Here is a 22,944-nt window from a genome sequence, read left to right as displayed (position 1 = left end):
TGTACAACCAATGACATTCCTCGCAAATTCCTTTTTTTAGAAAAAGATATAAAAATCAGCTCTACCTTTGTACTTCACCAGATGGAATACATAGAAATCAAACTGACTACATGTGTGAAAAGAGATGTGGATAAATGTAATATTAACACTGAGAACCAGGCTAGGGCCTGAATGTGGAACATACTATCAACTGCTCATAACCAAGTTTAAACTGAAGCTGAAGAAAAAGAAAACAAGTTCACAAAAGTCAAAATACAACTTTGTGTTTAACCTACCTCAATTCAGAGACCTTCTAAAAAATGTATTGGAAGCACTGAACGCTAATGACTGAAGGTCAGATGAGTTGTGAGATGAAACAAAGGACATCTATGCATGAAGAAGGCAAAAGGCCAATAAAAATACAGGAAAGATAGACCAAAAAGGATGTCAGAAGAGACTCTGAAACATACTCTTGAATGTTGAGAACACAAAGCCAAACGAAGAAAGGATGTAATAAGAGAACTGAGCAGAAGATTTCAAAGAGCAGCTTAAGGAGACAGTATTAAAATGGACTGTGCAAGACTTGGATATGAAAATGATAAGAAGGATCATACTTGGTATTGCTTGAGCTAAAAAAACTGAAGAAAAAATTCAATCCTTGAGTTCAAGGATTGGATTCTATAAGCAAAATCTTAATTGCTTGCATGTTTGGTCAATTTCTGACTGCCAAATTTGATAAAAATCTTTACTTTCCTCCTCTCTGGCTTTGGCTGTTAGTGCTTATAGTCAAATAATAGCCATATTAGTAGGTCTTTTTTTATATACATATGGATAATATTCTATACTCACAACATTGTACTTTAGGATAGAACTTGAAGTTATCTTTTTAACTATGAACCCAACACCATTCTTCCTGTTTTTCAATCCCTGCATAGAATACCATGTGACCAACTGATTCAAAATAGCCAAAGTCAGTCCATCTCATCTCACGCCTAGAATGTCAGTGTTTATGCATTCCATTTCATTTTTCATAGCTTCTAGTTTTCCAACATTCATGCATTCCATAGTCAAACTATTAAAGGATGTTTGCAGCACATTCTATGTTCCAACTATTAAAGGTTGCATGATTAAGAGCCAGTGATAATGAAAGAAGTTCAAGCTGCACTTAAGACATTGGCAAAAAATAAAGCCCCAGGAATTGATAGGATACCAAGTGACATATTTCAAATGGCAAATACAGCCCTGGATGTGCTCACAAGTTTATGCCAGGAAATTTGGAAAACCTGGCCAACTGGAAGAGATGCGTATTTGTTCCCATTCTCAAGAAAGAAGATCCAACAGAATGGAAGTTATTGAGTATTATCACATGCAAGCAAAAATATTGAAGAGCTTCCCAAAACGGCTAGAACAGTACATCGACAGAGAACTGCCAGATGCTCAAGGTAGTTTCAAAAGAGGCAGTGGCACTAGCAAGAGCACTGCTGACATCCTGGCTGAAAACAAAGAATATCAGAAGAAAGTCTATTTGTGCTTTATTGACTATGCAAAGACATTTGACTGTGTGGATCATAACAAATTAAGGCTAATAATGAGAAGAATGGGAATCCAAGAACAATTAATTGTGCTTGTGTGAAACCTATACCTAAACCAAGAGGCTATTGAGAGGTGTGTGTCAGGGTTGAAACCTCTGTCCATATCTAATTAATCTGTATGCTGGGCAAATTACTTAAGCAGCTGTATTCTATGAAGAATGTGGCATCAGGGTTGAAGGAAGAATCATCAATAACCTTAAGTAGATGACACAATCTTGCTTGCTGAAAGTGAGGAGGATTTTGAAGCACTTGCCACAAAAAGTTAAAATACTGCAGCCTTATCAATAAGGATTTCATCTCAGCATCAAGAAAACAAAAATCCTCACCACACCACTGATAGGCAACATTTTGATAGATGGAGAAAAGATTGAAACTGTCAACAACTTCATTTTACTTGGACCCACAATCAGTACACTTAGTACCAGCAGTCAGGAGACAGGAGACATACTGCACTGGGAAAGTATACAGTTAGGGACATCTCCAAATTACTGAACAGAGATGATGCAGGTGTGAGGACTAGTTCAGGCCATGGTCTTCTCAATCACTTGCTATACTGCTGAGAGCACAACAATGATTAAGGATTGACAGAAGAATTGATGCCTTTGGGCTGTGGTGTTGGAGAAATGACTATCATGGACTGCCAAAAGAACAAACAAATATGTCTTGGAGAAGGTGCAGCTAGAGTGCTTTTTGGAAGCAAAGATGATAAAGCTTTGTTGTAGCTGTCCATTCGCCAGCAATGAACAACAACACCGAGACACACCACTCCGGGAACTGTTCAGAGTGTCAATCCAGCTCAACTTTATTGGGGGCTGCAGCACATTTATATATGAGCAAGTAAACAAGACGACATGATAGGGTGGGCTTGCGGACATGGGACATAGAGACTGGTAAGGAGAACCTCAGCCTCATGCGGACCACTCCCAGCTCAAGAGATGTGGCAACCATCTTCCCTGGTGTTGAGCTTTCTCAAGCTGGTAAGGCCAAACACAGGGGAGCTTTCTCTATCACAATCTAAAAGGCCATTGGGAGGCTTGAACTTATCCTGACCTAGGCGATCTGTCCTGGCCAGAGGCCCTCCCTTCGTCCCCAACAATCCCCAACACTTTGTCTCACATACTTTGAGGATTTTGCTAAAGAGGCTACTCCTTACAGAGGGACACCATGCTTGGAAATGTGGAAGGACAGCAAAAAGCTTAACTGTATCAAGAGATGGTGAGGCTAGGACAGAGTTCAGATCTATTGTTCGTAGGGTCACTATGAGTCACACTTGATTCATAGGCACCTAACAACAACATCGGAAAAATAATGAATGATGCATGAAATCAAATGAAGATGAAAAGAATATACAGAATCACTATATCTATTACTAAGGGAATTCCAAAGATTACTTCTCAGGAACCAAGGTCAAAGTCCAAACTGCTCACTGTATTTTTATTCTTTGCAGAAGGAAAATGTAGCAATCTGCTTCCATAAAGATTAAACAAACAAAACCCCTAAACCTGTTATTCCTATTATGGTCACTGTAATTCATAGCAACCCAATAAGGCAGAGTGGAAGTGCCTCTTAAGATTTTCAATGTTACAAATATTTACACGAGCAAATTGCCACATTTTTCTCTTATGGAGCAGCTGGAGGATTCAAATTACTGGCCTTTCAGATGGCAGCCTGGTGCTCAACCACTGTAGCACTAGGCCACGTTATATAAACACTGTCCTTAAAGACACTTATACTCTGCCCCATCATTTGTCAGAATCAACTCAGCAGCAATGGGTAGATTATTTATTACCTCACAGAAGGCATGAAATAAATTATAGCACAAATCAAACTCATAATAATAATAATAACAAAAAACTTTGAATAACGTGTATTTGGATTCTTCTCATATGCAACCTTATTTCTTTTAAAAATATGTGGCAGCCCATTCAGTCTTATAACTGGACATATTTAGTACCATCTCTCTCTTTTCCTGCTTGTCACCTACTGAGTTCACAGTAGTTGTTATTAATAAGGTGCCAGTGAGCCATAGTGACCCTATGAACAACAGATCTGAACCCTGTCCTTCCCTGTGCCATCCTTATAGTCTGACACACTCGAGCACATTGCTGCAGTCACTCTGTCAATCCACCCAGTTGAGGGTCTTCCTCTCCTTTACTGTTGCTCTCCAAGGAATAGCCTTTTCTAACAACATGCCCAAAGTATATGAGATGAAGCTTTATCATCTTTGCCTCTAAGGAGCACTCTGGCTGCACTTTCTCCAAGACATATTTGTTTGTTCTTTTGGCAGTCCGTGGGATATTCAGTACTCTTCTCCAGCACCAGAGTTCAAAGGCATCAGTTTTTCTTATCCTTATTCACTGTACAGTTCTCAGGTGCATAGCAAATGACTGGAAAGATCAGAGCCCAAGTCAGGTATTCCTTACTCCTCAAATTGGCATCATTGCTCCTCCATAATTTGGAGTGGTCCCTAATTGTAGACTTTCTCAGCACAATACATCTCCTGAATTCCTGACTGCTAGTTCTGAGTGTACTGATTGTGGATCCAAATAAGATGAAGTTGATGAAAGTTTCAGTCTTTTCTCTGTCTGTCAAGGTCTATCAGTCCAGTGGTAAGAATTTTTCTTCCTGATGTTGAGATGAAATCCAAATTGAAAGCTTCAGTGTTTAACCTTCTGTAGCAAATGTTCAAGTCCTTCCTTACTTTCATCAAGCAAGGTTGTATCATCTTTATAATACAGGTTATTGATGATTCCTCCTCCAAGCCTGATGCCACATTCTTCTTCACAGAGTTCAGCTTCTTGAATGATTTGTTCAGTATACAGATTGAATAGGTAGGGAGAGACGATACAACCCTGACACACACCCTTCTTAATTTTAAATGATTTAGTGCTAACAGTAATAGGATTTTAATTCTATTTTACCTATCCTCCTTATATTTTCATCAGTACTACACAAAATCTTAATGCATAAAACATGTTAGATACATACGTTCAAACACAAATGCCACCATACGATGCATGTTTTACATATTGCCATATTGTTTTCTCAAGATAGCAATATATTTTGAACTTCTTTCTACTTCAATAAGTGAAATATGTGTTTTGTGATTTCTACTGGCTGTAAGGTAGTCTAATATTTAAATACAGTAGCATTTATTTAACCAATCACTTACTGTTACACATTGGGGTTGTTTTCCATTTTTTTTCTTATCATAAACAATTCTTTAATGAGACAGTCATGTACATTCAGCTCCCACAGAGTACAGGAACACTTATTTACTCTTTCTGATGTTTGCCACGTAAATATGCATGAACATTTAGACTCTTGTTTTAAAGTATTTCTTTGGCTGTAAGTTTTGCTTATTTCATATGTTTACAGACAGACTTCCTTACCATTTCCAGTTCCTCCCTGAGAGCACATATGGCTCTTTCTCGACTGGACACCAACTCTTCCAAGTACTGATACCTCAGCTTTTTTCTGGCCCGGCATTCTCTTGCACTCTGCCGGCTCCTCTCAAGTTTTGCTTTCAGGTCGATTTTGGCTGGCTTCCGACCACGTTTACCAGGTTTCTTTACTTTGCCTCCAACCATCTGTGGCAAAAGAAAAAGGGGGAAAATTTTTTTTTTCTTGATTCTATATCCAAGAAAGTAGTAACTAAAGCTTTATATCAGCAAAGAGAATATTTACAGATATTAAGTAAAGCCTATCAAACTAAAATGTGCTCTGGTGGCATAATCTGTAGCTTGTTGCTTTGCTAACAAAAAGGTGGGTGTCTCCAATGGTTCAAATTCAATGGTGTCTCCAAGGGAGACAGACGACCATTCTTCTATTGTTAAGATTTACAGCCTCAGAAACCTGTTGGAAGGTCAGCTATGGACTGAAATAGACTCACTGGGAGTGAGTTTCAGTTTTGTGTTTACAGAACTAAGAGATCCCTGGGTAGTACAAGTGGTTTCTACTCTATTAGTAAGCTAACAACTCATCCAGAGGAACTCTGAAGAAAAACCTAGAGGTCTGCTTCCATGAAGCTCAGCTAAGAAAATCCCATGGAGCAGTTCCACCCCGAGACACATGAGATCACTGAGCTGAAATCAATGTGACAGAAGTCAGTTTAGTTGTTGTCAGATGCCTGTGGGTCTGTATTTCATATTGTTTTCCAGACACTATGAATGTGTGAGAAGTGATGATTGTTATTTCTCCAATAATTCAACAAACTTTATGAATTCTATGGAATCTACCATAAAAATCCCAAAGCATCACTACTAAAAGGTTTTTCACAAAGAATTTTTATTGATTAGAAAAATTTATGATCATTTTAAAAAGAAAAACTCAATATTCAAATTATCGTGCAGTATGATCTCAATATTTTAAAACAATATGTAGCAGAAAAGACGTTATCAAAGGTTAATGAGGATTTCTCTGACAGGCATAATTACAAATAGATTTTTCTCCCATCTGTATTTTTTATTTTTAAATCTTTACAATTAGAGAAACATAAGATATGTATATAAAAGAGTGTGTATATCCTAAGGACTCTGGTTATAAATTCCCTCTTTAAATTTGTTGGGCTCAAAGACACCATAGAAGTTTCTAAAATGTTCAAGATCATTTTCTCCCACTCTTAAAAGCTTATGATAATAATAACCATAGACTGTCTCAGACTTCTACTTGCTCCCATTGGTGTCATAAGGCATCCTCTCAATGTCCATATTATTTCTTTACCTGGTTAGGCCCAATTTTTAGTGACTAGCAAAGTAATTTAATCTTCACTGTGTACCTTTGGATCCTCCTCAAATTGCAAGATGTTAACTATGAGGTAAAGACGATAATTTTTTAAACACACAAACCAGAATTTATACATTAAGCAAATGTCCTTCAAAGCAGTCACCTGAAAATGAATATATTTATGCTAACAATGCCAATGTTCAAAACTTTTTGGGGAATTTCTTTTGGATCTTGTTTTTATAAACTACAACACAATATGCTTTGTTATTTTAAAGACATTATTCCTTAAATCTAATTATCGGTTTTGTTTATCTAGTATGGTTTCATTTCTTTTTATTGATGACAGTATAAACAATACAACATAGAGCAATTCAACAATGCCTACATGTACAATTTTGTGACCCTGATTATATTCTTCATGTTGTACAACCACTCTTACCCTCCTTCTGAGCTCTTTCTCGCATTAACACAAACTCACCGATTGGACTCTGACAGTTGCTGAGCCCTCTGTGAAAACCACCCAGAGTGCATGTTATATCTTCACACTGATAGGAATATTGCTAAGGTTGTAAAGGTAATGCTAAAAGAGAAGATGTAAGACTCTCAAACTGGAAACCTATTCAAAGTTTGTGGTAACAAAAACTCTAAGGGTCAATATTCATGTGGAACTAAGAAGTTTCTTTTGTTTTCTTGATTTAAATCATTATCATATACAAACAATGCCCTGAAATATATGAAGATCAATCATTACTAAGTATAATGGTTGGATAAGGAAAATCAAGTTTTAAGTGTGAATCAGCCACATTTAACAGACATTTCAAAACACAATAGTTAACTATTGTATTTAACATTTTATATGACTTAGAAATGAAAATAATTATACCAAAGCTCTGGGGTAGTGGTGGGGATCAATAGCACCAAATAAACACTAACAAATCCATTGCTGCCAAGTTGATTCCCACTCATAGTGACACCACAGAAAAGAACAGAGCTGCCCCAGAAGGGTTTGGGGAATGTAAATCTTTATGGAGGCAGATTGCCACATCTTTCTCCTGCAGAAAAGCTGTTAGAGTAAAACTGCCAATTTTCTGGTTAGCAACCAAGCATTCTAACCATTGGCCAACCAAGATTCCTCTTCAATTGAACAGTTCTTAGAAAGAATTCAAAATTACCCTGCATTAAAGCAAAATGCATCTCTTATTGCTGAGGTTTTTTTAAAAACAACAACAACAATGCATTGCAACTTAAACTATTATCCTATAGTGAAACAAATGAATAATGATATCTCCTCTTTATGTAGTAAAATGATTCACCAATCATACAACATTGCAACTTCATAAATTGCTGTTATTAATTCAAGAGTGGGTGTCTCTTAGAAGCCAGCAAGAGAACACAGAGTGCTTCACAGATTTCCCTGATTTCTGAAACAAGCCTAGCACAGTTAATTAAAAAGTTATAACCCTCTGTTTACTTTTCATGGTAGAAAAATATTTAAATTGGAAATATTTTATTCCTTTTCTTTAAATTAGAAAGGCATACTAAATGAATCCAGGTTTTCTGTATTAAATGCCAGCTCCTGTACAATTATATTTCCTACCACAAAACCACTCCTCTAGCTTTTTTTTTTTTTTTCATTTTATAATACTCTTTATTTGATTACGAATTTTTCTTCTTTGTGTACACTGGAATGTTATATTCCCTATGTATTTTACAGGGTTACAAAATGTCTCTCATTTTAAATATTACCCCAAAAGTAATTAAAGAGGGAAAAAATGGTTTTTGTTAAACTAAACTCGACTTTTAAAAAATCATATGGACAAGCAGCTCTCAAAGAAAATAGCTTTATTTTTAGCTTTTAGTACCCATGGAAGTCTGATTAGTGTACAGGCTTGCAAGAGTCAAGTGCATCACAAGATTACTGTAAATCTTAAGTATAATAATAATTATATATGTGTGTGTATGTATATATATATACACACACACACATACATATATGTTGTTGTTGTTATGTGCCGTCAAGTCGCCTGCGACTCATAGCAACCCTATGTACAACAGCCCTAAACTCCGCTCTGTCCTGTGCCAATCGCACTGTCTCTGACACTCCCATCCCAATTATCCCAGTCACTGAATCAATCCACCTCATAGAGGGCCTTCCTCTCCTGCGCCGTCCCTCCACCCTCCCAAGCATGATGTCCCTCTCTAAGGACCAGTCTCTCCTCACTACATGTCCAAAGTAAGTTAGACGGAGCCTCAGAATCCTTGCCTCCAAGGAGCCACCCGGTTTAACCCTCTCCAGGACAAATCTGTTTGTTTTCCTAGCAATCCATGGTATTCTCAATACTCTTCTCCAGCACCACAGCTCAAAGGCATCAATTCTCCTTCTATCTTCCTTGGTCATTGTCCAACTCTCTGATGCATAACAGGTGATTGCGAAGACTATGGCCTGTATCAGACGCACCTTAGTCTCCAGAGAGACACCACTGCTCTTCAGCACTTTGGAGAGGTCCCTAACAGCAGACTTTCCCATGGCAATGCGCCTTTTAATTTCCTGGCTGCTGGTGCCAAGACTGTTGACTATGGAGCCAAGCAAACTAAAGCTGTGTACAATCTCAATCTCTTCACCATCCATCCTGATGCTGCCAATTGGTCCAGTGGTGAGAATCTTTGTCTTCTTGACATTGAGCCTGAATCCATACTGTAGGCTGCAGTCCTTGACACTCTGCAGCAGGCGCTTCAGGTCCTCCTCAGTTTCAGCAAGCAGGGTTGTGTCATTTGCATAACGCAGATTGTTGATAATTCGTATTTTGTAAAATAAACCAGCAGCTAGGAAATTAAAAGGTGAATTGCATTGGCAAAGTCTGTCAGAGACCTTTCCAAAGTACTGAAGAACAACAATGTTAGTCTAGAGACTAAGGTGTGCCTGATACAGGCCATAGTCTTTGCAATTACTTGCTATGCATCAGAAACCTGGACGATGACTAGGGATGACAGAAGTAGAATTGATGCCTTTGGAGAAGAGTATTGAATATCCCATGGACTGCTAAGAGAACAAACAAGTTCATCCTGGAGAAGGTGAAGCCAGGCTACTCCTTGGAGGCAAGGATTCTAAAGCTTCCTCTGACATACTCTGGACATGTTGCAAGGCAGGATCAGTCCTTCAAGAGGGATGTCATGCTTGGGAGGGTAGAGGGACAGCACAGGAGAGGAATACTCTCGATGAGATGGACTGATTCAGTGACTGGGGTAATGGGAATAGGTAAGAGACATTAATAAGACTGGCACGGGATAGAGCAGGGGTTAGGGCTGTTGTATATAGGGTCATTATGAGTTGCAGGTAACTTGACAACACATGACAACAACATTGACAACACTGAACTTTATCTATTTCTAAGCTATATTTCAAAGATGGAGGGAAATATAGAAGTTAGAGGCAAGGAACCAGATACTAAAAGTGGAAGTTAACCTTACAATTCCTTAAATATCTATGAGCCTACCTACAAACCAGAAGATAAAATAGATGAATGGGACCTTCTAAGAATCAAATCCCTATGCACATACAAAAACTTCTCCAATAGGATAAAAAGGGAAGCCAGACTGGGAAAACGTATTTGGTAATGACATATCAGATAAGGGACTTATAGCCAGAATTTATAAAATACTTGAGCACACAACAAGAGAAAGGTAAATAATCCAATAGAAAAATGGGCATAGAATATGAACAGACACTTCACCAAACAAGACATTCAGATGGCTAACCAGCATATGAAGAAATGTTCAAAATCCCTAGCTCTAAGAGAGATGCAAGTCAAAACAACTATAAGATATCATCTCCCCCCACTCAGAATAGCAAAATTTAACAGAACAGCAAGCAACAAATGCTGGCGAGGTTATAGAGAAATTGGAACCCTTATTCACTGTTGGTGGAAGCGTAAAATGGTGCAACCTCCGTGGAAGGTGGTATGGTGCTTTCTCAAAAAGTTGCAAATAAATATACCATTTGACCCAGCAATTCCACTACTGGGAATATACCCCAAAGAGACTACAACTGACATCCAAGCAGATATATGCACACTCATGTTTATCACGGCTTTGTTCATAATAGCAAGGAGTTGGAAACAACCTAAGTGCCCATCAAAAAATGAATGGATAGAGAAGCTGTGGTATATTCACAGAATGGAATACTATGCTGAGTGAATTATCTCAATCACAAAAGGACAAATACTGCATGGTGCCACTGTTGTAAAACAGGACTGACCTTGGGGTTGGGGAGAGACTGGGAAAGATGGGTTCAATAATGTATACTACATTGAAACAGATGAGGGAGAAAACTGTTTAGAAGGGATATGTGATTAGGTATTTTTGTCATGGTAGGAGTCCAGAGGCGAAGGCTACATAGTGGAGTAGATATGGGGAGGAGGGATTGTAAAACAATGAAAGAATGTTTCTTTTACTTTTCCAAGAGTATAGTGTACTGGGGGGAGGGTTGGGAGGGGAGGAAAGTGTAACAATGAATGAATGGAAATCCAAAGTCTCTGTAAAGTTTCATTGAAATTAATAATAAATTTAACAAAAAGAAAAAAGAAAAAAATCTATGAGCCTCCCCAGAAAAAAAAATCATACCAATTCGTATCATATTCACAAACTGAGTAACTACACTCTGTCCCTGCTCTTTTTCACCTGTGAAGTAAAATAATGTGGCTAAATAAAATGACTGATTTTTAAGCATCAACACAACCTAAGGAGGGGGAGAAAATTCCAAAATGGCTGTACAATTTAACTTTCCCCTCTTATTCCAATATTCTTTCTATTGGCATAGTTGCTATTGTTGTTAGGGACCATTGTTGAGTTTGACCCTCCCATAGAGACCCAATGAACAACAGCCACATGCAAATTTCAATAGCTAGCTTTAAACTGTGCACCTCCTTACTCACTATTCCGCTTACTCTCTTACTCCCTTCCTCAAGAACACATTTGTGAGCTGGGGATAACAGGCCTCTTGCTCTTCAACTCTGGCCTAAGAAGAATGATGAAGGCAACCAGTGTCTTTTTCCACCACCTCGAATAAAAGAACCTTGCCAGCTTCTGACTCTTCTTTATCTGCCAGAGGGCTTCCTTAATAAAAGCAAAAAATGAAGAGATAAAATTTCAGTAGAGCATTTACAATAATAAGTCTGTCCTCACTCAGTGTTTTTCTATTGACTATGTAACAGTTTTTAAAGAGCCCATGCCTGGTCCAAACAAGTTAATGTTACCAAAACGAATATATCAATAAATTGAACTTAAAAATAAAAACCAAACTTTTAAGAATAAATCTTCAATGAGCATTATTAAGATAAAAACTCACAGAATGGGAGAAAAAAAATATATATATATTCCAGAATACATAACGAATATAAGTAAAGATACTCAGAATATACAAGGAATTTTTACAACTAAATAAAGACAATCCAATATAAAAATGGGCAAATGGACATTTTTCTAAAAAAGACATACAAATGGCCAGCAAACACATTAAAAAAAATGCTGAAGGTCATTGGTGAAATGCAGTGAAATAATATTTTACAACTGCTACTATTAGTTGCTATGGAGTTGGCTCCAGATGACCATGAGAATGCTGCCTTGTCCCAAATCTTCACTGTCACTGGTACGCTCAAGTTCACTGTTGCAACCACTCAGTATTTTGAGTGCCTTCCATCCTAGGGGACTCATCTTCCAGAACTGTTGTTGTTATGTGCCATCAAGTCGCCAGTGTACAACAGCCTTAAACCCTGCTTTATCCTGTGCTAATCACTGTCTCTGACTTACCTACCCCCCATTGCCCAAGTCACTGAATCAATCCATCTCATCAAGGGTCTTCCTCCCTTGTGCTGTCCCTCCACCTTCCCAAACATGACATCCCTCTCCAAGGACTGGTCCCTCCTTGCAACATGTCCAAAGTATATCAGAGGAAGCCTCATAATCCTTGCCTCCAAGGAGCAGCCTGGTCTCACCCTATCTCAGATGAACCTGCTTGTTCTCCTAGCAGTACAAGGTATATTTAATATTTTTCTCCAGCACCACAGCTCAAAGGCTTAACTACATCGAAAAATATTCTTTACAAACACTAGGATGGTTATTAAACAACAAAACAAACAAACAAAAAAACACCACACAACAAACCAGTAACAAGTACTGGCATGGATATGGAGAAACTGGAATCCTCATTCATTGCTGATAGGACTGTAAAATTTCAACTGAAGTGGAAAAGCTTAACAATCCCCCAAAATATTAAATGTATGTTGTTGTTGTTTTGTACTGTGGAGTCAGAATTGACCCATAGCTGACTCCAGCAGACAATCACATGGGAGGAGACTGCCCATCCTCCCATAGAGCAGCTGGTAGCCTCAACCTGCATGCCTTTGGGATTGCTATGCAGCTTCTTGCAACTAGGCCACTAGAGCTCCCTATTAAATATATAGTTAAGTAATTTATTAGCATGTTCCAAAAAAGAAAACATACGTCTGTACAAAATCCATCCAAGAATGTTCACAGCGGCTTTATTCATAATAGCTAAAAAGGGAAAACAATATAAATGCTTATTAATTGACAAAGAGATAACAAAAGGTGGCATAACCATGCAGTGGAAAAGAATTAGCCACAAAAAGAAATTAAGAACTGACATATGCTGGCACACAGACCAATGGAACAGAGTTGAGAACCCAGAAATAGAACCAGCTATATTCAACTATATTCAGCTATATTCAACAAGGAAATCAAAGCTATCAAATGGGGAAATGATAACCTCTTCAACAAATGGTGCTGGCAAAACTTTACTTCCACCTGCAGAAAGCTGAAACAGGATCCACATCTCACACCAAACACAAAAATCAACTCAAGGTGGATCAGAGACCTGGGAGTAAAGCCCAAAACCCTAACGTTCTTAAGAGACAAACTGGGATCCAGCTTAGAAGCGCTAGTCTAAAGAGACTGCCAAATACAACCAGAAATGCACAATCTAAAGAGGATAAAATTGATGCATGGGACTTTCTAAAGATTAAATCTCTGTGTACATCAAAAACTTTTCCCAAATCTCTGTGCACATCAAAAACTTTTTCCAACAGGTTGAAAAGAAAACCTACAGTTTGGGAACAAACATTTGGTTATACCATCTCAGACAAGAGTATTTTTTTTTTCTAACACCTCTACCAGCTGGATGATGTTGGCATGACAGACAAGAGTCTTATAACAAAAGTTTACAGAATACTTCTGGGCCTCCACAAAAAAGAGTGATAACCCAAGTAACAAAATGGGCAAAAGACATGGAAAGAATTTTCACAGAGGAAGATATTTGAATGGCAAATAGACATATGAAGAAATGCTCCAAATCACTGGCAATAAGAAAGATGCAAATCAAAACCACAATGAAATACCATCTCACTGCAGAAAGAGTGACAAAGCTTAACAGGGAAGCAAGTAATAGATGCTGAAGAGGATGTGGAGAGAAAGGAACTCTTATCACTGTTGGTGGGACTATAAAATGGTACAACCATTCTGGGAGGCAGTGTGGTACTTCCTAAAAAAGCTGAACATAGAAACTCCATATGTCCCCGCTATTCCACAACTTGGAACATACCCTGTGAATATAAGAACTGAGGCACAAACTTAGATTTGTACACCAATGTTCATAGCAGCATTAGTCACCATCACAAGAACATGGAAACAACCCAAATGTCCAACCACAAATGAATGGATTGAGATATTATGGTACATTCACACACTAGAATACTATGCAGCATGCAGGAGCAATAACTTTGTAAATTATTAACTAACTTGGGAGGGACTGGAGAGCATTATGCTGAGTGAAATAACTCAGTCCCACAAGGATAAATATTGTGTAAGACCATTATTGTAGAATGAGTATAAGGACCCAGAAGGGGTGGGAAAGGCTGGAAGCAGAGGGACGTGGATGTGCAGGGGGAAGAGGGGATTGAACACTGGATTGTATAATTTGATGGGTTGGGGGAGTGAGAGAAATTGAAAGAATTGGTTGAAATTTGTATTAGAATTTTGTAAATAAACTAGGAGAGAGAGAGGAAAAAAAAGAACTGATACATGCTGTAATAGTGAGCTCTGGTGGGGTAATCCTTAGAATGCTGGCTGTCAACCCAAAGGTGGTATGTCTCTGGCAAGTCAAATCCACCAGTGGTTCCTCAGGAAAAAGTATGGCAATCATGTCATGTGCAATTTAAAATCTCTGAAAATTGGCTGGAGGGTCAGCTATGAGTTGGTTCCTACTCCTTGGCAAGGAGTTGAGACATAGTATGTGGCTAAACTTTGAAAACACATGAAGTGGCATGAACCAGATACACATGAAAAAAAGATATGATTTCATTAATATGAAATGTCCTAAATAGGCAAATTCATAGAGACAGACAAATTAGTAGTTGCCTAGGCTGGGAAGCATCCTCTATGTTTCATGTGCTTCACACCAATCTGTATGGTAAGGATTATTAGCCTCACCTTTTAAAATTTTATTTTATTATTGTTTGTGTTTGTACCATCAAATCGGATCTGACTGGGACAGGAGAAGATTGTCCTTCCTTCTCCAGCAGAACATCTGGTAGATTCGAGCCTACGTACTTCTGGGATTGCAGTGCAGCTTCTTGCCACTAAGCCACCAGATCTCCCTTAGCCTCATCTTTTTTGGGTGAAGAATAAGGCAAAAAATTAATTTATTCACCAACAATTTAACAACTATCTGCTATATCCCAAATACTCCTAAACTCTAGAATACAAGAAAACTTATCTTGGCCCTTTAGGCATTTTGACTAGTGAAAAGGAACATTAGTAGCTCCTATATTTCTCCTAAAAGTGTGAGCTTCCCAGGTACAGAGACTGAATCTAGACTTCTTTTGCAACTCCCACAGCATGTGGAATATAACTAGGCATTTAGGAGGCATTTACGTAAAGACTGATTAATTAATAAAAGAAAAATAAGCTATATTGTGAAATTGTTTAACTTGATAATGCTCTCATCACCAACTTAACTTACAAAAAAAAAGTTTCTTAGTAACAGCTAGAAAAAAAAATCTAAAAAACTAGTTAAGAATTGTATTATTTCGGGAGCTCTGGTGGCCTAGTGACAAGACACTGCACTGCACTGCAATCCCAGAGGTACGTGGTTCAAATCCACCAGATGCTCTGCTGGAGAAGGAGGGGCAATCTCCTCCTGCACCAGTCAGATCTGATTTGACGGTACACGTAAATACAATAAAATTTTTTTTAAAAAATAAATACAAAAGGGACCTGTTTTCCTTTTCTTTTGAAACCATGAAGTGAAAATTGATGTCTTACACATTAGAGAAAAATACATAGACATATGAATGTGGCTATTCAGACATTGCTCTTTACCACTTAAAAGAAAAAAACAAGTAGCTGTGCTTTCATCTGGTGTTAATGCCATCATCACTTCCTTCACAGCTGTGAGTTAGGTTTTCTCTCTTTTTATTTATCAGATATGCAGAAATCTAGAAAGGCTAATCTTATCTTCCTGTTGCTAACCTTTTTCATCAACAGTTTTTCCAGTTTTTCTCATCAACTGAAGAAAGAAGATGGGGTAGAGATTTCCATACCATATTAACGCTTGTCAGGCTTCTCCCAATCCCTATTCATTTTCTCTCCAAAGAGCTTTTCTCTTTCAAAGCTACAGAACTAAAACTACCTAAATAGATTACTATATATTAGCATTGCCTGAAATGATTATGAAATTACTTATTAAAAGCTGCCTATACTTAATAGCTTTGCTTCTTTGCCAACTACCTCTTAATTAATGGTTACATTCTGACTTTTTTTTTACACTATTACAACTGATTCTTGCCAGATTTATAAACAAACTCCTGTTTTCCAAACTCAATAGATGCTTTTTCACTACTTGCTTTATTTGACCTTTTTTGAGAACTTTACAATGCACACTAAGTCTCCTTTAAGAAATTCTCTCCTCTTTTAAAGTGACGGCATAACTGTCTTTGTGTTGTTTCCACATCTTTTTCAGTATGTCCTTTGCAATTTCTTTTGTTGAGTCCTAGAGATGAACAGATTTCAAAGAGCAGATTGAGATGACAAAGCAAAGTACTATAACAGCATGTGCAAAGAACTGGAGCCAGAGAATAAAATGGGAAGAACTTGCTTGGCAACTTTCAAGTTGAAAAGAAAAAAATTAAAAACAAATGCAAGCTTCTAATTTCAATACTGAGAGATGCTACGGGCAAAATCATGAAGCATCAAAAGAAGATGGAAGGAATATACAGATTATTTTATCAAAAAGAACTGATTGACACTCAAGTATTTTAGGACGTATATGGAAAGAGAGCCAATGATGACGAAGGAAGAAGTTCCAGCTGCACTGAAGGCCCTGGCAAAACATAAGGCCCCATGAATCTATGCAATATCAATTGACATATTTCAATTAACAGATACAGCCCTGGATGTGCTCATGAGGTAATACCAGGAAATTTGGAGAACAGCTGACTGGCAAACTGACCGGAAGAGAACCATATTTATCCCCATTTCCAAAAAAGGTGATATAACAAAATGTGGAAATTATTACTATATCAGTATCACATGCTAGTAAAATACTGATGAAGCTCATTAAAAAAATAGCTAGAGTTGTATACTGACAGAGAACTACCAGAAGTTCAAGCTGGGTTTAAAAGAGGCGGTGGCACTAGGGATCTCACTGCTGATGTAAAATGGATCCTGGCTCAAAGCAGAGAACACCAAAAGAATATAGATTTGTGCTTTACTGCTTATGCAAAGGCATCTGACTGTGGATCATAACAAATTATGGCCAAAAATTGAGACTGGGAGTCCCAGAACACTTAATTATGCTCATACAACCTCAATACCTAAACCCAAGAAGCCATTCTGAGAATAGAGCAAGGGAAAGAACATTGCACGGTTTAAAATCAGTCAAGGTGTATGTCAGGGTTGTATCCTCTCTCCCTATTTAGTACAATGAGCAAGTTATTAGAGCAACTGGACTCAATAAAGAAGAATGTGGCATCAGGATTAGAGGAAGAATCATCAACAACCTGGGTTATGCAGATGACACAACCTTGCTTGCTCAAAGTGAGGACCTGAGACTTGAAATGTTTGCTGCAGAAGATCAAAGATTACAGTCTTCAATATGGACTGCACCTCAACATCAAGAAGACAAACATCCTCACCACTGGACTGATTAGCAACATCATGACAGATAAAGAAAAGACTGAAAACTGAAGTTGTCACTAATTCCATATTACTTGGATCCACAATCATTACCCTTAGTACCAGCAGTCAGGCGATCCAGAGATGCACTGTATTGGGAAAGTCTGCTGTCAAGGACTTCTCTAAATTACGGAGGGGCAATAACGTCACTTAAAAGACTACAGAACACCTGATTTAGACCGTGGTCTTTTCAATTATTTGCTATACTGCTGAGAGTTGGACAATGAATAAAGATGACAGAAGAACTGATGCCTTTGAGCTATGGTGCTGGAGAAGATAACTAAATATTCCATAGACTACCAAAAGAACAAACAGATATATCTTGGAGAAGGTGCAATCAAAATGCTCCCTGGAGGCAAGATGGCAACACTTTGTCTCGTCTACTTTGTACATGTTGCAAGGAGAGCTTATTATTTGGAGAAGGACATCATACTTGAAAAAGTGGACAGTCAGTGAAAGCAGCAGAAGACCCTTGTCAAGATGGACTGACAGAGTGTCTGCAGTAATGGGCTCAAGCGTGTCAGAAATGAGGACGAGGGTACAGGATAGCACAGGGGTCAGGACTGTTATTCACCAGGTCACTGTGAACTGTACTCGACTAGAGGACACCTAATGACAATAAGAGGACATTTTGTATGTACCATTTCACCTGAACAAAGCCTGAGGAGAAGATATTACTCCCATTTAATACTTAAAGAAATGGAAGCACAGGATAACTTAGCTAAACTTTTTTCTTTTGAGTTATACTATTTAATAATTTCCTAGATCACTACCATTAAATGCCCAACCTACCTCTTGTTTTGCTTTTCCTATTTTGTTAGTCTACAACTGCTAAATTTCTATTATATGGGTTGCTTAATTGGAGCTCTACGCAGATTAATAAAGTCTAGCTATACCAGGGCAAAATCCTTAATGACACTGTCCCAGTTCAGTACAACCACTAATAATTAGTACTCCACACTGTACTACTTTATTAGGCACTTGGCCAGAAACTTGGAAAGCAAAACTACCTGCATTTAAGTCTGTCTCTTACTCCAAGAGTCTGAATGACAGAGTGTGGAAAACTCTTGGCAAATCAAATTCCTAACAATGGCAAATACAACCAGAAAAATCATCACAGCATCACCAGCAGCTATCTGCTCCCTGGCTGCTGCTCACTCAGATGCTGATTCTCTAACAGTCACTTCACCCCTCCTTCTGTTGCCTTGGCTTTGCTGCCATTCTTTATGCTCTTAACATAGTCACCATATTTCCAAGCCTCAATCTCACCTTTCCCTATAAGGAGAAAGGAGTTGCCCTGGCAACCTAAAATACAGTTTGAATCCACAAACTGCTCTGGGAGAGTAAGATGGGTAGACTCCTTCCCTGAGATTAACTGTCTCTGAAAACACACTGAGGGTTCTGCTACACATTGGTTCTGACTTAATGGCAAATAAAAACTAAGACCCATACACTATATGAGGAAAGAGTATGTTTGTGTCTGAAGGGTTATGGTGCAGAGGGTCAGAGAAAAAGAGGGAGGTCTTCAACAAGATTGACTGATGCAATGGCTGCCAACAAGCTCAAACAGAGCAACGACTGAGGATAGCACTGGACCATGGCGTGCCTCGTTCTGTTGTGCACAGGGCTGATGTGGGTCAGGACCAACTTCACCACACTTAACAACAGAAACCAAGAAAACAATAACAAAGTATGGCAGAGCTGGAAGGATAAATGTTTCTGCCAAAATCTTACTTAACGGCTGTTTCACACTGCCAGATGGAACAGTCCAGTTTTGCTGTACATGGCATTTAAATATTACTCATCCACAACTATGACCTACATTCCAAGTGAAAGTCGTGTACTTACAGAGGCAATACTCATCCAAAGACATTTAAAATGGATTTTCTTCACAGTAATCATTTAAGATTTAAGGAAATGCTGGCATCTAAATGTTGTCTGTTGTTGTTGCGTGCCGTTGAGTCACTTGTGACTCATAGTATGTACAACAGTCCTAAACTCTGCTCTGTCCTGTGCCAATCACACTGTCTCTGATACATCCATCTGGATTACCCCAGTCACTGAATCAACCCACCTCATAGAGGGCTTTTCCCTCCTGAACCATCCCTCCACCCTACCAAGGATGATGTCCCTCTCCAAGGACCAGACCCTCCTTACAACATGTCCAAAATATGTCAGATGAAGCCTCAGAATCCTTGCCTCCAAGGAGCTGCCCAGTTTGACCCTTTCCAGGATGAATCTGTTTGTTTTCTTGGCAGTCCATGGTACATTCAATACTCTTCTCCAGGACCACAGCTCAAAGGCATCAATTCTCCTCTATCCTCCCTACTCACTGTCCAACTCTCTGACACATAACAAATGATTGCAAAGACCATGGCCTGTATCAGATGCACCTTAGTCTCCAGAGAGACTTCAGTACTTTGGAGAGGTCCCTGACACTCTCATTTTAAAAATCAACAATTATAGAATGAAAGTGAAATTAATTTCATCCTATGTACCCTGTAAGGTGTAGGCAGCCTATTCCACATAATGTAACTTACCTTTTAGCAAAACAACTGCACTTTTATCCCCACTCTTTATTACCATTTACTTTTTAAAATAACCTTATATGATGTTATCTGTAAAATAATAAAAAATTACATGCATTTTCCTTAATTTTTGTATTTATGAAGACTTTTGTAAAATTATTGTTTAGTTCTTCTAGATAAATTACAGTTGTACTGGGTTTTCTTTCTTCTTATCACTTTCCCCAGAGCCTTAAGGAGGAAAAGGAATGGCAGATAATGTAGAATAAACTAGGTAGCACTGGGAAGCTCAGAATTAATATCTCTCTGAGGAAGAATGAAATAACAATTTTGCAAAAGCAAAGTTTTACTGGTTAGGTAGAGAGTCAAGGGGGACAAAGCAAAAGAAAAACCTGTAAGAGGAATTGCTAGATATTGTGGGAATTAATACTTTGGAAAAAATCTAGAAAAGAATTACCTACTTCAAAAATAGGTGGACGTTGCAAGTCTCTTGATTTTTTTTTAAGAAAGGTAAAATTTCTTGAACATCGTTAAGTCCCCTCATTGTACTCATTTTCATGAAATGAATCAAGATAGAAACAATGTGGAGAAACATAAAGACATCTAAGTTAAATACAAACTATGTATATCAGTGATAATGAAAAAATGAAATTAATAAGAAATGACAATTAAAAAGTGATTAAAATTGCATATTATAACTATTAGAGTAAGTGAATGAAAGGAGATCGTGAAGGGATGTTAAAATAGGCTAACCAGAAGGAATTTACTGCTTTTTAAAGAGAAGGCTTTCAGGAGGTTTTTAAGATTCCAGACTCTGGCGGAATAGCAACATGAGTTTAGCAACGTTCCAACCAACCACAGGAACATAGCTCAGAGGGGGAGTGAACTGATTTATATGAATGGGGCATTGAGTAAGCGAGTCTGGAAGAAAGGGAAATCAAGGGAAACAGGGCTGGTTCAGGGTGCACTAATTAAGCTCTCCAAACGAGAGAAAGGGGTAAGGCGGGTGCGGGGGTTGCGGGCAAGCAAAATTTTAAAACACAATAGTTTCTTCACTTATTTCAACAGGTTAAGTCAAAGACTAGGGCTTGCACGATCTAGCAAAAAGCTGGCAAACAGGGTTGCACTGGGTGAAAAATTTCGAGACGGTCTTTTCCGATGAAACGCAGTCCTGAATTCTCGCCTGGGTACCATCTGGCAAGAAGTGGAAAGGACCAGGGATGCTGGGGGCAGGTGTTCCTTGGGTGTTGGCAGGAACTATCGAGAGCTGAGGCTCGGCGACGGGACTAGTACTTAAGTACAAGCGGGCGGTGGTAACTGCGCGTGCAAACCCCAAACTTACCTTACTGTCATCCATCTCGGCTGAAAGGCCGGCCGGCCCGGCGCTCCCTTCCCAGGCCCGCCCCCGGTTCAGCCGGCCTGCCCCGGTCCGGCCCCCGCCCCGGGGGAAGAAGGGGATATGGTTTTAACTGCCTCCTCCTCTTGCCTAACAGCTCGCCTTCCTGATGCCACAGGCACAAGGACGAAGGACCAGCTCAGGAATGGCAAAGCGGACCCTGGAGGTGGCCCCAAACGCCTCCCTTCGCCGCCGCCTCCTCCTCCCCCTCCATGACAGTCTCGGGGTGTGTTTACAGACGTTCTGGAGACCCGCGGGGATCGGGGTGGGCGGGGGACGGGGGGAAAGGCTGCGCGCGGGCCCACGCCTTCGGCTTCCGTAGCAACGCGGCATTCTGGGTATTAGAGTTTCCTTGACTGCCCTCTGCGCGCTGTTGATGGAAAAGAGAACTACAATGTCCACATGGCCCCTGCAAGGAGTGCCTGTTTCTCCCCAGTCTGCGAATTCTGCGGAGGTGGGGGCCCAGTGGGAGGAAGAAACTACGTTTCCCACACTGCACTCGACCGTCTCGGCCCCTCAGCGTGGCGGCTTGGCCGGCAGAAGAGGGAGGTTGGAGCAGGCGCGGCTGTCCTGAAGGGGGCGCCCGAGCCGTGAGACCTCGGACTTCTGCGCCTGCCTCTTCATGGGAACGCAGGGGAGCAGTAATAGGCTTGTTTTTGTTGAAGTTTTTGTTGTCGTTGTTGTTGTCTTTAGATTAAAAAATAGAATGTAAAATCACTAACCACTTTGCGAAGCAGCTTAGCAGTTCCTCAAAATATAAACCTTGGGGTTGCCATGAAGCAACATGAAAACATGTCCATACTCAATAAAGTTGTACGTAAATGATCATAGCAGCATTTGTTGTTGTTGTTATGGACTGTTGAACAGGAACTGACTCCTAGCTGGAGTTCTTGCGGGTTTTTCAGAGCCTGTAAATCGAGCAGAAGATTGCACATCTTGCTCCCTTGGAGCGACTGGTGAATTCGAACCTCCTGCCTTTAGGTTGGCAGCACAACTTCTTACCACTAAGCCACCAGAGCTCCTCAGTCATGGCGCAAAAGTGGGACCAATTAAAATGTCTGATGAATGAGTAACAAAACGTGGGATAACCCTAAGCCAGATATTTTATTCAACCGTAAAAGGAATGAAGTACTAATATGCTACAACATGGGAAAATGTGAAAACATGCAAAGAACATCACTTTGAGAAGTAAGGTAAATCTGAGCCAAGCCTTTATGTGAAAGAAGTCCGTTACAAAAGGCCACGTACTGTATAATTCCATTGATATAAAATTCCTGGAAAAAGGGCTATTCCTTGGAGAGGGGACATCATGCTTAGAAAACTGGAGGGTAGGGGAAAGAGAGGACGATCCTAAACAAGATGGATTGACAGTGACTGTTGCAATGGGCTCAAGTATGTCAGAACATTATGAGGATGACACAGCATAGGAAAGAGTTCTTCTCTGTTCCTCATAGGGTCTCTCTGAGTTGTACTCGAATGAATG

General features: G+C 39.3%; 1 protein-coding gene across 1 annotated transcript in view; it reads right to left on the bottom strand.

Annotated features, from left to right (window-relative positions):
- Window positions 1–21,416, bottom strand: part of CREBL2 (cAMP responsive element binding protein-like 2) — a 29,488-nt gene extending 8,072 nt beyond the window's left edge. Inside the window, exons 1-2 of the mRNA XM_006888471.1 lie at window positions 21,408–21,416; window positions 4,964–5,161 (exon numbers count right to left, since the gene is read on the bottom strand). Coding sequence (XP_006888533.1) covers window positions 4,964–5,161 — 198 coding nt within the window. The 5' untranslated portion in view covers window positions 21,408–21,416. The remainder of the gene's footprint in view (window positions 1–4,963; window positions 5,162–21,407) is intronic.
- Window positions 21,417–22,944: the final 1,528 nt, after the last annotated feature.

Source organism: Elephantulus edwardii, unplaced genomic scaffold (assembly GCF_000299155.1).
Source record: "Elephantulus edwardii isolate Elephantulus edwardi_28Jun2011 unplaced genomic scaffold, EleEdw1.0 scaffold00067, whole genome shotgun sequence".
In the NCBI taxonomy this organism is placed as follows: domain Eukaryota; kingdom Metazoa; phylum Chordata; class Mammalia; order Macroscelidea; family Macroscelididae; genus Elephantulus; species Elephantulus edwardii.
The sequence above is the reverse complement of the archived record's forward strand: the minus strand, read 5'-3'. Positions and strand labels throughout refer to the sequence as shown.